Here is a 12,505-nt window from a genome sequence, read left to right as displayed (position 1 = left end):
AAGTTTTGTGCAATATGGTTGCAGGAGCAAGCAAATGGGACCAGTTTGGTTGGCATGGATGATTTGGGCTGAAGGGCCTGTTCCCGTACGGTGTGATTCTATAACGTTATTTTCAAATTTTTATCTTTTTTTTCCCATAATTTCTGAATATTCTTCTCTTTTATTCTGCCTAGAGTCTAGATCCAGAGGGCATAGTCTTAGAATAAAAGGATGTATCTTTAGAATGGAGATGAGGAGGAATTTATTTCGCCAGAGGGTGGTGAATCAATGAAATTGAGGTTTGTCCTGAGGATTTTCTGACCACATCCAAAATATCTGTTGCATTTGTGGTTTAATTCATATCCTGCAGAGCATCAAACAGGGTTGACATTTTCCCCTTCAGACCATGACTCTGCATATGCACAAACTGCTGGAGTAACTCAGCGGGACAGGCAGCATCTCTGGAGAGAAGGAATGGGTAACGTTTCGGGTCGAGACCCTTCATCATTCCTTCTCTCCAGAGATGCTGCCTGTCCCGCTGAGTTACTCCAGCATTTTGTGTCTATCTTCGATGTAAATCATCATCTGTAGTTCCTTCCTACACATGATCAGCCATGATCATATTGAATGGCGGTGCAGGCTCGAAGGGCCGAATGGCCTACTCCTGCACCTATTTTCTATGTTTCTATGTTTCAATGACTCTGGCTAACTCTACTGCCAAGGGAGATAGCATGGGGAGTGACCAGAATAGACAGAAACAACTGTGGTGAGGTTGCAGAGCAGCAAATGGTATCAGTTTGGACAGACCCATTTCCAGAGTCAGAATTTGTTCAACTGCTTGAAGCTTCCCTATCCTCTAAACTTGGACATTTCTTCGCAAGGTCTCTTAGCTTCAGCAGAATCCTACCCATCATGTGCTCATTCCTCAGATGAGTACAAAGGGAGAAGTGTTTTATCCTGCAGCCTGTCCAATATTTTTCGCCCTGCACCTTCTTTTGTCATAAATGTTTTATCTGCCCATTATACCAGTGCTGTTTTGTGGGAGTGTTTTGTTGTGTAACTGCTGTGGTTCATGTTTTACAATGGTGAAGACACTTTGAAAATATTTCAGTGGCTGTAGAGCACTGCGACACATCCCTCCTGCTGATAACGTATGGTTATTTCTCCAAGGTGCATTTAGCACCAAATCCTTTTTTCTCTGAATCAGGTTGCCATGGTACATTTGGAGCCACAACTCAGCTTCTGATTCTGTTTCCTTCCAACACTTTTCCCTCTATGGTAACCTATAATCCCATGTAGGAATAGTTTCTCAGAACATTACTATCAAGGGTTTAGCATGCACTCTATCCCATTGTACAATACCCTGTAAATTTGCTGTCCCAGACTAATGCTTAATCTGGCAATGCCGGTTTTTAAACTGTCAAACTTTCGTTTGGATATCCTCCTGTTCCTATCCAATCTCTTGCAGATTGTCCAGCTCTACAACTTCATCCCATCCAATATTCCTGAAACCCTCCGAGTCCTGGGCCCTTGTGTGTCCTTGATTCTAATCTCTCCACCATTAGCAGCTGTCCCTTCTGCTCTTTATCTCTTAAGCTCTGGAACTCCCTTCCAAAATCTCTCCCCCTCTCTTTAAGTGTTTTTTTATAGTCACAAAGTTATACAGCATGCAAGCAGGCCCATCGGCCCAACTTGTCCGTGCCAACTAAGATTCCCCATCTACGCTGGTCCCACATGCCTGTGTTGGGTCCATATCCCTCTAAATCTTTCCTATCCTAAGGTCTTTCAAATACTGTTGTGGTACCTGCCACAACTACCTCCTCAGGCAGCTTGTTCCATACTCTCTGTGTGGAAAATGGTGCCCCTTAGGTTCTTATTATATCTTTCCCCTCTAACTTTAAACCAATAAACCAACAGCTTCAACTAAATATATTGCCACTTTCTTATGTGGCAGGTGAATTCCTCAAATGCTTTGGGGAGCTTTACTAAGTGCTTTGCAAATATAAGTTTGAATATTTAACTTCATGGAATATTTTTTTTTAAATTTCAGCTCGAACTAAGCGACAACCGGATTTCTGGAGGGTTAGACGTCTTGGCAGAGAAGCTTCCCAATCTCACACACCTAAACCTCAGTGGAAACAAACTGAAAGACATCAGTACATTGGAGCCTCTGGTACCTGCTCCTTTTCTTATACACGTTGCTTTAACACCAACGTATCAGGTTTAATATGTTTGTATGTGCCGACCGTGAATTTGCTCTATTATTTTAAAGAATGTCAGCAGAATTTGGAAACTGTTGATGTGGATGATAAATGTTCACTAAAATGTTTCACCTGCATAGTTCTAAATATAGACGCATTGTGCCCAATAAAATCCAATCGTGCGTCTTAGAATCATAGCTCTTTACCCTTAGTTTCTCTTATGATTTCAATCCCTGGGATATCTAAATGGAAAATTCTTTCCACGAGGCACAAATCAGGAAAATGTTGGTATATTTTCCACTTGCCTGGAAGATGCAGCTTCAAAAAGTCAAATGATCTTGGTAGCTTTCAGAACAAAGCAGCCCACTTGATTAGTTCGCCCTCCACTGCTCTTTATCTCTTCCCTCCTTCACTGACTGTAGTGTAAAACAATTACAAAAGCCAAGAGTGCAAACAATTGAGCCCCAGTTGACAACTATCAATGTGACTTGTATGGCCTCCTAAGGTCATAAGGGATAGGAGTAGAATTAGGCCATTCGGCCCATCGTCTACTCCGCCATTCAATTATGGCTGATCTATCTCTCCCTCCTAACCGCATTCTCTTGCCTTCTCCCCAGAACCTGATAGATTAAAACCAAATGTCGCCTGGATTGAAGCAGTGGCATTGGACATCAGCTCTGTTTAGCTGAATGCCATTTATCCCCTAAATGAATAAAAAAAGGTCAGCATGGACATGGTGGGCTGAAGGACCCTTTTCTGTGCTCTATGACTGTGCGACTCTCAAGACTTGAAGTTCAAACTCTGTCTGAACTGAGTAACCTTGGTATCTATTTGAGATCATCATCAAATTGAGGAAATACTATCTTGTGATAAACCTTTGGTAGCTTAATTCATGGTCATTCAAACTTGGCTACAAGCTTTGAAGACCTTTTACCCAAGGGAGAACTATGTTGAAAGCACTCTTCCCCGAGACCAAAAGCTATGGGATCTCGAGCCCATGGTCTAGTTTGACTCAGTACCATAGGAGGGAGTGCTGTCCTGTGATGGTGCACCAAGGTCCTGACTATGCTGTTAAGTGCCTGTGTGCAGGACTGCCACCTGAACAGTTCACAGCGTGTCAATCCATGCTATTGGTAAATAAACCAGAGGAGTGTCCTATGAGAAACCTTTAACATTTTGAAGAGATTTGTTAGGGTCAGCTTGGTGGAACCGTTTCACTTTGAAGAGTATTCCCTGTAAAGATCCCATGGCGCTATTTTAAAGATCATGGAAAGTCTACCAGTTGTTCCAGCCAATGTTGAACTTTAATAAAAGTAACTGAAAAATAATCATCCCAATGTCACACACATGTGCTTGTGGGATCTCGCTGCACACAACTTTTGCTGAATATTTTCTATCCTGCAACATCTTGGGAAATATTTCATTGCGAAACAGCAATCTGTGAGATCCTGGGTTCCCACAAGGCATGTATAAAATTTCAGGTTTTTCCTCTCTGTACTCTGTCTAATCAATTTGCTGTCCATTTCTGATCAACTCTGTCTGAAGAAGGGTCTCGACCCGAAATGTCACCCATTTCTCCTCTCTAGAGATGCTGCCTGTCCTGCTGAGTTACTCCAGCTTTTTGTGTAACTCTTTCCCTTGGTTCTGTTCTTCCTGTTGTCTGTGCCAACCTGCTGTGTTAACAGTGGCTCATTTCTGCCTTGCTCTTTGGGAGCACCCCATTTCTTTTTGTGACAATTTCTACATCTTGATTTTTTTCTATTTCTTTATCTGTATTAATTCACCTAAAATAAGAGAAGAATTCACCAAACTAGAGAATGGAAAGAGTTTTGTAACACAGTATTTGAATCTTTTTGAATTTTTGTTTCAACTGGAGAATATTGGTATGTGATCAGTGAAGTGAATGAATTTAAGGTAATTCAACAAATGCCATTTCTTAAATAACTGCAGAAATCTTTAACATCTTGAAGGGATTTGGTAGGGTCAACTAGATAGAAGCTTTATACTTAACAGGGAGACCAAACTCGAGGTATGTGAATGCAGAACAGTCCATAATGTATCCAACAAGGAATTCAGGAGCATTTTCTCCAGCAGAGGGCGAGAATGAGCAATTCATTGCTTGAAGGTGTGGTTGGTGCAGATGGTCGAAATGCATCCCAGTGGAAGCTTGATAAACATGATGGGGGCAGGAATAGGAGAAGGTGAATGGGATTGCTCTGAGAGCCAGCATAGACTTGATGGGCTGAGTAGCCTTGAGGAAATATTGAACGCCCTGGGGGGGAGATGGAAATAAGTGAGATAGACACAAAATGCTGGAGTAACTCAGTGGGACAGGCAGCATCTCTGGAGCGAAGGAATGGGTGGCGTTTCCGGTCGAGACCCGAATAGGTGAGAGGATGGTTGTTTGCTGCTGAAACACTGCCATGGATGAGATGGGCTGAATGTCCTGAGTCTATGGTGGAACATTTCTATTGAAACATGTGCAATGTTTTGTTCACAGCAAAAGCTTGAAAACTTGAAGAGCCTAGATCTTTTTAACTGTGAGGTGACAAACCTAAATGACTACAGAGAAAGTGTATTCAAGCTCCTCCCACAGCTCATGTACCTCGACGGGTACGACCAGGAGGATCTAGAGGCTCCAGATTCTGATGCAGAAGCCGATGGTGTGGATGATGACGAGGATGATGAAGGTAATTGGTGTTCTTCTCGGGAGCAAATCCACGAGTCACACGCTTTCTGTGAAGTTCAAGGAATACACCACCTTGTAGCTCGATAGGAAAACCTAATGCAGAAACAGATTTCCAAGAGTTTTTTTTAAATCAAATTCTTTCTTTGTAAAGTTCTTTCAGAATTGACATCAACTTCCCCTTTGGGCAGTGCATTCCAAATCCCTTAAAAAAACTTTGACTTAATCTTCCCTGTGCTTCTTTTGCCAATTATCTGCAGGATCCGCTCTTTGGTTCCTGATACGTTCATCTAGGAATCGGGAAACTTTGTCAATCCGATGGGCTGCATTGTCCTGGATGGTGTCGACCTTCATTATTTGAGCACACCCGTTAAATGTTCCCTTTAATTGTCTGCTCCAAGGAGAAATGGTAGATTGGTGGCTGACATGGACTTGGTGGGCCGAAGGGCCTGTTACCATGCTGTCTCGCTGGATGAGTACAATCCTAGTCACTCTAGTGCCCTCTGGTAATTGCCTGATCACGTCTGCACTTGCTCCAAAGTCTTAACTTCCTTCTATATTCTGGTGACCAGCATAGGATGTGAGTCCGAACCAGTATTCGTAAAGGTGTTGGACTTTCCTTCTGAATTAATAATATATTTTACAATAAACAACCATGTTTTACTCTGTTATGTTTAAAACAAAATCCTCTAGAGCTACGGAGGCATTTGAGTTATCAACAGATATGTTGGGATGTGTTTGTGTTCTTTCTGTTTAATGGGCAGCGCGGTGGCACAGGTAGTAGAGCTGCTGCCTCTGCTGGAGATCTGGGTTTGACTCTGCATGGCATTTGCACGTTCTTCCTATAACTGTATTGATTTCCTTCTGGTGCCCAGGTTTCCTCCCATGTCCCAAAGACGTGCGGGTTGAAAGGTTAATTGGCCACTGTAAGTTGCTTTTAGTGTGCAGTTGAATGGTAGAATCTGGTGAGAGTTGAGAATGTGGAGAGAATTTTAAAAAACCCAATAATTAATATGTGCAAATGGGTGTTTGATGGTTGGTGTGGACTTGGTGGGATGAAGAGCCTTTTCCATGCTCTATCTGTTGTCCTACTCTGACCAGTGGAGACCAAAATATGAAGTTAAAGGAGTCAAATAACACTACTCTAGGAATAATTTGCTTTCTGTGATGTTGAAAGAGACGTAAACCATCCATAGCTAGATAGGTTAGAAAGCCACATGGTTGAAAAGTGATGTTTGCATGTAATAATATTGTTTAGTTTAGAGATATAGCGTGGAAACAACCTCTTTGGCCCAGCGAATCTGTGCTGACCAGCGATCACCCGTACACCAGTTCTATCGTATGCACGAGGGAGAATTTACTGAACCCAATTAACCTACAAACATGCACGTCTTTGGAATGTGGGTGGAAACTAGAGGACTCTAAGAAAACGGAGAACGTATAAACTCCTTACAGACTGCACCTGTGGTCAGGTCTCTGGTGCTGTAAGGCAGCAACTCTACCACTGCGCCGCGCCACAGAATGGTTTTGATTTTAAATTATTGTTTACAGAGGGTGAGGAAGAGGAAGAAGATGATGAGGAGGAAGATGGAGAGGACGAACTTGATGATGAGGAGGACGAAGATGAAGAGGGAGAAGAAGACGAAGATGAAGTAAGCGCAGAGGAAGAGGTACGAACTTTCAATGCGAGTTCTGACTCGTGTGCTTTGCTTTTAGTACTTTCTCTGGTATTATAACTTTTTTACCTCATTTTTAAAGTCTTAACTGCACAAATACATTATCAATGTTTTGTTTCGGAGATAGCTGGTTGAAATTTTTTACAAGTTAAGGAAACTTTGAATATTCTCTCCTTGAAAGTGGCAACCTAAGTAGATAGGGTGGTAAAGAAAGCATATGGCATGCTAGCTTTCATTGGTCAAGTGTTGAGTATAAAAGTTGGAAAGTCATGTTGTGGTTGTATAAAACTTTGGTTAGACCACATTTGGAATATTGTGTGCCACATTACAGGAAGGATGCAGAGGTTTTCAAAAGAATGCAGAAGAGATTCACCAGGATGTTGCCTAGATTATAGAGTATTTGCTATGAGAAGAGGTTGGACAAACTTGGATTGTTTTCTCTGGATTGTCAGAGGCGGAGGAGCGACATATAAAATCATGAAGCGTAGATGGTCAGATTTTTTTTCACCAGGTTGAAATGTTGAATGCTAGAGGATATAATGTGAGGCGGAGAAAGTTTAAAAGAGATTTGTGAGGCTAGTCTTGTAACACAGGGAGTAGTAGGTGCATGGAATGCACTGCCAGAGGAGGTGGTGTAAGCAAATTTATTGGCAGCATTTAAGAGACTGGTGCAAGAATGGGCAAGGGGTGGAGGGATTTTTGTAGGCAGAAGTCCAGTTCATCATGTGTGGCACAAACATCATGGGCAAAAGGGTCTGTTCCTGTGCTGTACTGTTTTATATTCTATCAGCACACCAGGTAAATGTTAATGATGAGATTCAATTGTTTTCACAAGAGGCATCCATTTGACACATTGTGCTCCTGTCAGCCTTTTACAGAGTTCTCCAAACAGTGTTGTTTCCATGCACATTGCCCAGATCACTGTAAGCATTTACACTTCAAGTGCTTATCCAATTCCTTGTTGTAAATTAACGATAAATCCTCTTCTGCGTTTGATGGCACGGGGCCTTGCATTAGGGTTAGGTTGCACTGGAGTGAAAGGCCTGAATAGAGTAGATGTGGAGAGGATGTTTCCACTAGTGGGAGAGTCTAAGACTAGAGGTCATAGCCTCAGAATTAAAGGGCGTTCCTTTAGGAAGGAGATGAGGAGGGATTTCTTTAGTCCGAGGGTGGTGAATCTGTGGAATTCTTTGCCGCAGAAGAATGGAGGCCGTCAATGGATATTTTTAAGACGGAGATAGATAGATTCATGATTAGTAAGGGTGTCAGGGGTTATGGGGAGAAGGCAGAAGAATGGGATTAGGAGGGAGATACAGATCAGCCATGATTGAATGGCGGAGTAGAGTTGATAGGCCGAATGGCCTAATTCTGCTCCTATCACCTATGACCTTATGATTTATTCCAGGTTAATTTGTTGAGTTTTAAAAGAATAAAATCCTTGGCCTAGAAAAAGCTCCATCCTATTATTTTGGCATTAAATCAGCATTGAATCACCCTGGTGCAGTTTGTGACATTAACAAGAATTTAAGTGGCAAAATGAATCAATGGTGTTGTTGAGTTTCTTTGTGTTGAAAATAACTGAATTCCTTTCAGTACGGCGCTCCTGGTTGGTGAGTTGCAAGTTCCAGCAATTCACAGCCGATATCTTAATGAGCATACCACAATGCAATCCGCGCTTTTACAAATGAGGCCTGGACAGTGTCGGACCTAGGTGCTATGTTATAAATTGGTGCTTATTGCTGCTTCCAGAGCCTGAAGGAAGAGAGATTATGTTTCCTCAGTTCCCTCACACCTTTGGAAGGTCCAATGCACTCTGATCAGTTAAGGAATTTAAAAAAAACATGTAAGCTAATCAATTCACAGCAGGATCCAACATAGTAGTGTGGCAATGAGCAGATAATCTCTTGTGAAGCTGAGTACATGCATGATACCAGGCCAGGGTGGAGCAGAGAACCACCTTGCTCTTGGTAACTGAGTGCAGGCGTCTAGTATTCCGAATGGTAGGAACTAAATCACTGGGGTTGGAGGTAGGACCAACAAAACCTGTGTGGAGTTTATAACACTCATCAATAGATCTAGTTTAGTTTCAGTTTAGAAATACAGTGCAGAAAAACAGGCCCTTCAGCCCACCGAGTGTGTGCCGACCACCGAACCCTGCACATTAACACTATCCTAATGCACACTGGGGACACTTTACAATTTTGCCAAGGCAGTTAGCCTACACACCTGTACGTTTTGGGAGTGTGGGAAGAAACCAGGGACCCGGAGAAAGCGCTCGCAGGTCAAGGGGAGAACGTCCAAACTCCGTACACACGGCACCCGTAGTCAAGATTGAACCCGGGTCTCTGGCGATGTGAGGCAGCAAGTCTACCGCTGCACCACCTTGTCAGTTAGGTCATTTTGTAATTGAAATACTGCTGTGTTTTGCAGGAGGGACAGGATGGTGAGGTCGAAGATGAGGAAGATGAAGAAGAGGAGGATGAGGACGAAGGTATTGAGCCCATTTCTGTTTCTCATTTGTGTACAACGGGGGAATGGCCTGTTCTCTGCATTGGCTCACAGCTGAGGTTCTGCACTGTCCACCTTCCCTTGTCTTTTTATCATAACCCTGTAATTGCTCCCCCTTCAATTATTTCCCTGCTCCCCTCTGAACGTTAATGTTGGTTCAGGTTCTCACACCCAACTATATCGGACCATGTGACTCTGGGTGATTCCTCCACCGTTCCAGGCTGATTCTCGTCCGTGTCCACCTTCTGACTGATCCCCGTGTTTGAATAACATAACATAACATAACAGAACAAAACTTTATTGTCACTCGGCACAACACCGAACGAAATTTCAGCAGTCACAGCAAAAAAAGAAAAGAACACAGGACACACGACCCCAACACAAACATCCATCACAGTGACTCCAAACACCCCCTCACTGTGATGGAGGCAACAAAACTTCCCCTCTCCTCCCCCCGCACCCACGGACAGACAGCTCGACCCCTACCGAGGCAACCGACACGCACAGCCCCCGCAAGGGGATGGAAGGCCCGCCGGCCGAGCCGCCCCGGGCACTGAAACGTCCCGCGGCCGCACCGGGCGATGTTAAGTCCAGCGGCCGAGCCGCACCGGGCACCGAAACGTCCCGCGGCCGAGCCGCACCAGGCACTGAAACGTCCCGCAGCCGAGCCGCGCCGGCGATGTTAAGTCCCGCAGCCGAGCCGCGCCGGGCACTGAAACGTCCCGCAGCCGAGCCGCGCCGGCGATGTTAAGTCCCGCAGCCGAGCCGCGCCGGGCACTGAAATGTCCCACAGCCGAGCCGCACCGGGCACTGAAACGTCCCGCAGCCGAGCCGCGCCGGCGATGTTAAGTCCCGCAGCCGAGCCGCACCGGGCACTGAAACGTCCCGCGGCCGAGCCGCACCGGGCACTGAAACGTCCCGCGGCCGAGCCGCACCGGGCACTGAAACGTCCCGCGGCCGAGCCGCACCGGGCACTGAAACGTCCCGCGGCCGAGCCGCACCGGGCACTGAAACGTCCCGTGGCCGAGCCGCGCCGGCGATGTTAAGTCCAGCGGCCGAGCCGCGCCGGGCGATGGAAGGCCCCGCGGGCGAGCTGCGCCCCGGGGAAGAGACCTAATAAACGAAAGGTTTCCCACGCCCCACCCCCACACCCCCCCCCCCCCCCCCCCACACATACACAGCCAAAAACAGAAACAAAAACCATCCCAACACCGACACAAACAAAAAAAAAGAAAAAAAGACAAACAGACTGCCAGAGAGCCGCAGCCGTTAGGCGCAGCCAACTCCTCCAACCATCTATCATTTTTAGCCCCAAGCTCACAACTTCTTGTTAATTCTCATCTCCCTCCTGACTCATTTGTTGATCATCCTAAGACCTCCTGCCAGAGGAAACCATTTTCTCGGATTCATTCTTATGAAACGACGGCCATTTTCAAAGGGCTCTGTTAAAGTTCCCATTAACCTTTCTCTATCAGGACAACAGTCTCATTGTTGACCTGCACAGAACCCGTAGGGTCATGGAAGATACAGCATGGAAGCAGGCCCTTCGGCCCATTGAGCCCCTGCTGACTATTGACCACTCATTATTAAATCCTACATTATGCCCATTTTTTATTCTCTCCACATTCCCATCTATCCCCACCCCTACCCCCCACCCCCGATTCTACCACCACACACTGGAGACAATTTACAGTAGCTAACCTACCAACCTGTACATCTTTGAGATGTTGGAGGAAACCAGAACCCCCAGTCACAGGTTGAACATACAAATTCCACACAGACAGTTCCTGCAGTCAGGATTCCACGCAGACAGTACCTGAGCCTCTGGTGCCATGAGGCAGCTTGCCTATCAGCTGTGTCACTGAGCCTCACCAGAGTCTTTCATGGCTGGGACCACACTGTCTAAATTTTTGGTCTTTTGCCCTTCTTCTGGCTCCAACAACTCCAATGTGTTGCTCAGTTGTGATGCCACAGTAATCCAATTGAGGCCTTGGACCCTGCTTTACGAAAGCTTCAGTGATAGATGAGCATTGGGCGTGACTGAATTTCAAAGGGTAGCAACAAGCAGGGTCATTGCGGGGTATATTGTGACTGATGAGTGATTGATCCAAGGCTGAAGCCATTTGCTGTCTTTTTACAGATGAAGATGAAAGTGCAAAAGGGCAGAAAAGAAAACGAGATACGGACGATGAAGGTGAAGAAGATGATGATTAAGAATTCAAGTGACCTGAAAGACTATTTAGTACTGGGTGGACTTTACTGCCCTCCCTTTTTGCCCTTCCCGCCCCTCTTGAGCCCTACCCCAGATTGGCGACTTGCTGGTTACCATCGCAGCACTGAAGTATCACTGAGCCAGCAGTAGTCACTCTCTTGACATTCCATGTATTTATAATGCAGTTAATCCGTATTCCATGGAGTAGTAAAACTGGGTAGAATTTGGTCCAGTGCTTTTATGATGTTGGGGTTTCTTAGGTTTCCTGCTAAGACTATTACCATTGCAACAAGAACAGATGAAGTGATTTGGATAGTCATGTTTGTAAAATGGCTGCCTGTTACAGAGAGGTTATAACATTGATCTTTATGTAAGTCAAAAGCTTTGTAAATAAAATCTTAAAATTTTGGATTTGTTCTACATTGCAATACCATTTTGGGTGTTATTTACAAATGCAAGATGTTTCTAAACTAACAGTTTTTGGAAAGTTAATAAATGGTTTCTTTTAAAAAGACTATTCATTTTTAAGTCCGGTTTCTGGGCTTCCAGAACATTAGCTAGTTTTCTTAGTGGGTTTAAGTTGGTGGACGCTACCTGGCCTCGACTGGGGTGGAAGGAGCAGAGTGGTGGCACTCCAAGGTAGTCAGGATTCTTTATTCCTCTTGTAACCTCGTGCCCACCTTTCTGCTAAAAAAACTTGTGCGAGGAAAGGGAAAGGTGATGCTTAGCGTGGCTAGTTATAGAACTTAGAAAAGTACAGCACAGGTAGAGGACCTTCGGCCCACTATGTCCCTGCCGAACATGATGGCAAAATAATCTCAGCCTGCACGTGATCCATATCCCTCCAATCGCTGCATATCTATGTGCCTGTCTAAAAGCCTTTTAAATGCCACTATTATATCTGCCTCCACCACCACCCCTGGCAACATGTTCCAGGCACTGGAGTGGTGGCTGAAACCCGCTTCCTCATCTATTAAGATCGTGGGTGATCTTTATCTGTGTGTATTAGTTTAAAAAATTGAACTTGCCCCGCACCTTAAAGCTCCACCCTCTAACCTTTGACATTTGCACCCTGCGGGGAAAAGGTTCTGACTGTCTACCCTATCTATGCCTCTCCCAATTTGATATACTTCTATCGCTGTCAAGACTTGTACACGTACAACAGCCATTTGCATACGAATCCCTGGGAAGGACATTACCCAGTAAAACAGTACTGAACATGTATTAGGGATATAAGAGGGGC

General features: G+C 44.9%; 1 protein-coding gene across 3 annotated transcripts in view; it reads left to right on the top strand.

Moving 5' to 3' along the window:
- anp32b (acidic (leucine-rich) nuclear phosphoprotein 32 family, member B) overlaps window positions 1–12,505 on the top strand; it is a 47,868-nt gene extending 35,363 nt beyond the window's left edge. The window contains exons 3-7 of one of the 3 annotated variants that reach the window (XM_078395552.1): window positions 2,030–2,152; window positions 4,681–4,870; window positions 6,418–6,536; window positions 8,973–9,033; window positions 11,191–12,505. In XM_078395552.1, coding sequence (XP_078251678.1) covers window positions 2,030–2,152; window positions 4,681–4,870; window positions 6,418–6,536; window positions 8,973–9,033; window positions 11,191–11,264 — 567 coding nt within the window. In that variant the 3' untranslated portion in view covers window positions 11,265–12,505. The remainder of the gene's footprint in view (window positions 1–2,029; window positions 2,153–4,680; window positions 4,871–6,417; window positions 6,537–8,972; window positions 9,034–11,190) is intronic. The other 2 variants (XM_078395557.1, XM_078395563.1) reach the window with 2 other exon arrangements.

This window comes from Rhinoraja longicauda, chromosome 3, assembly GCF_053455715.1.
Source record: "Rhinoraja longicauda isolate Sanriku21f chromosome 3, sRhiLon1.1, whole genome shotgun sequence".
NCBI classification, from domain to species: Eukaryota; Metazoa; Chordata; class Chondrichthyes; order Rajiformes; family Arhynchobatidae; genus Rhinoraja; species Rhinoraja longicauda.
The sequence above is the reverse complement of the archived record's forward strand: the minus strand, read 5'-3'. Positions and strand labels throughout refer to the sequence as shown.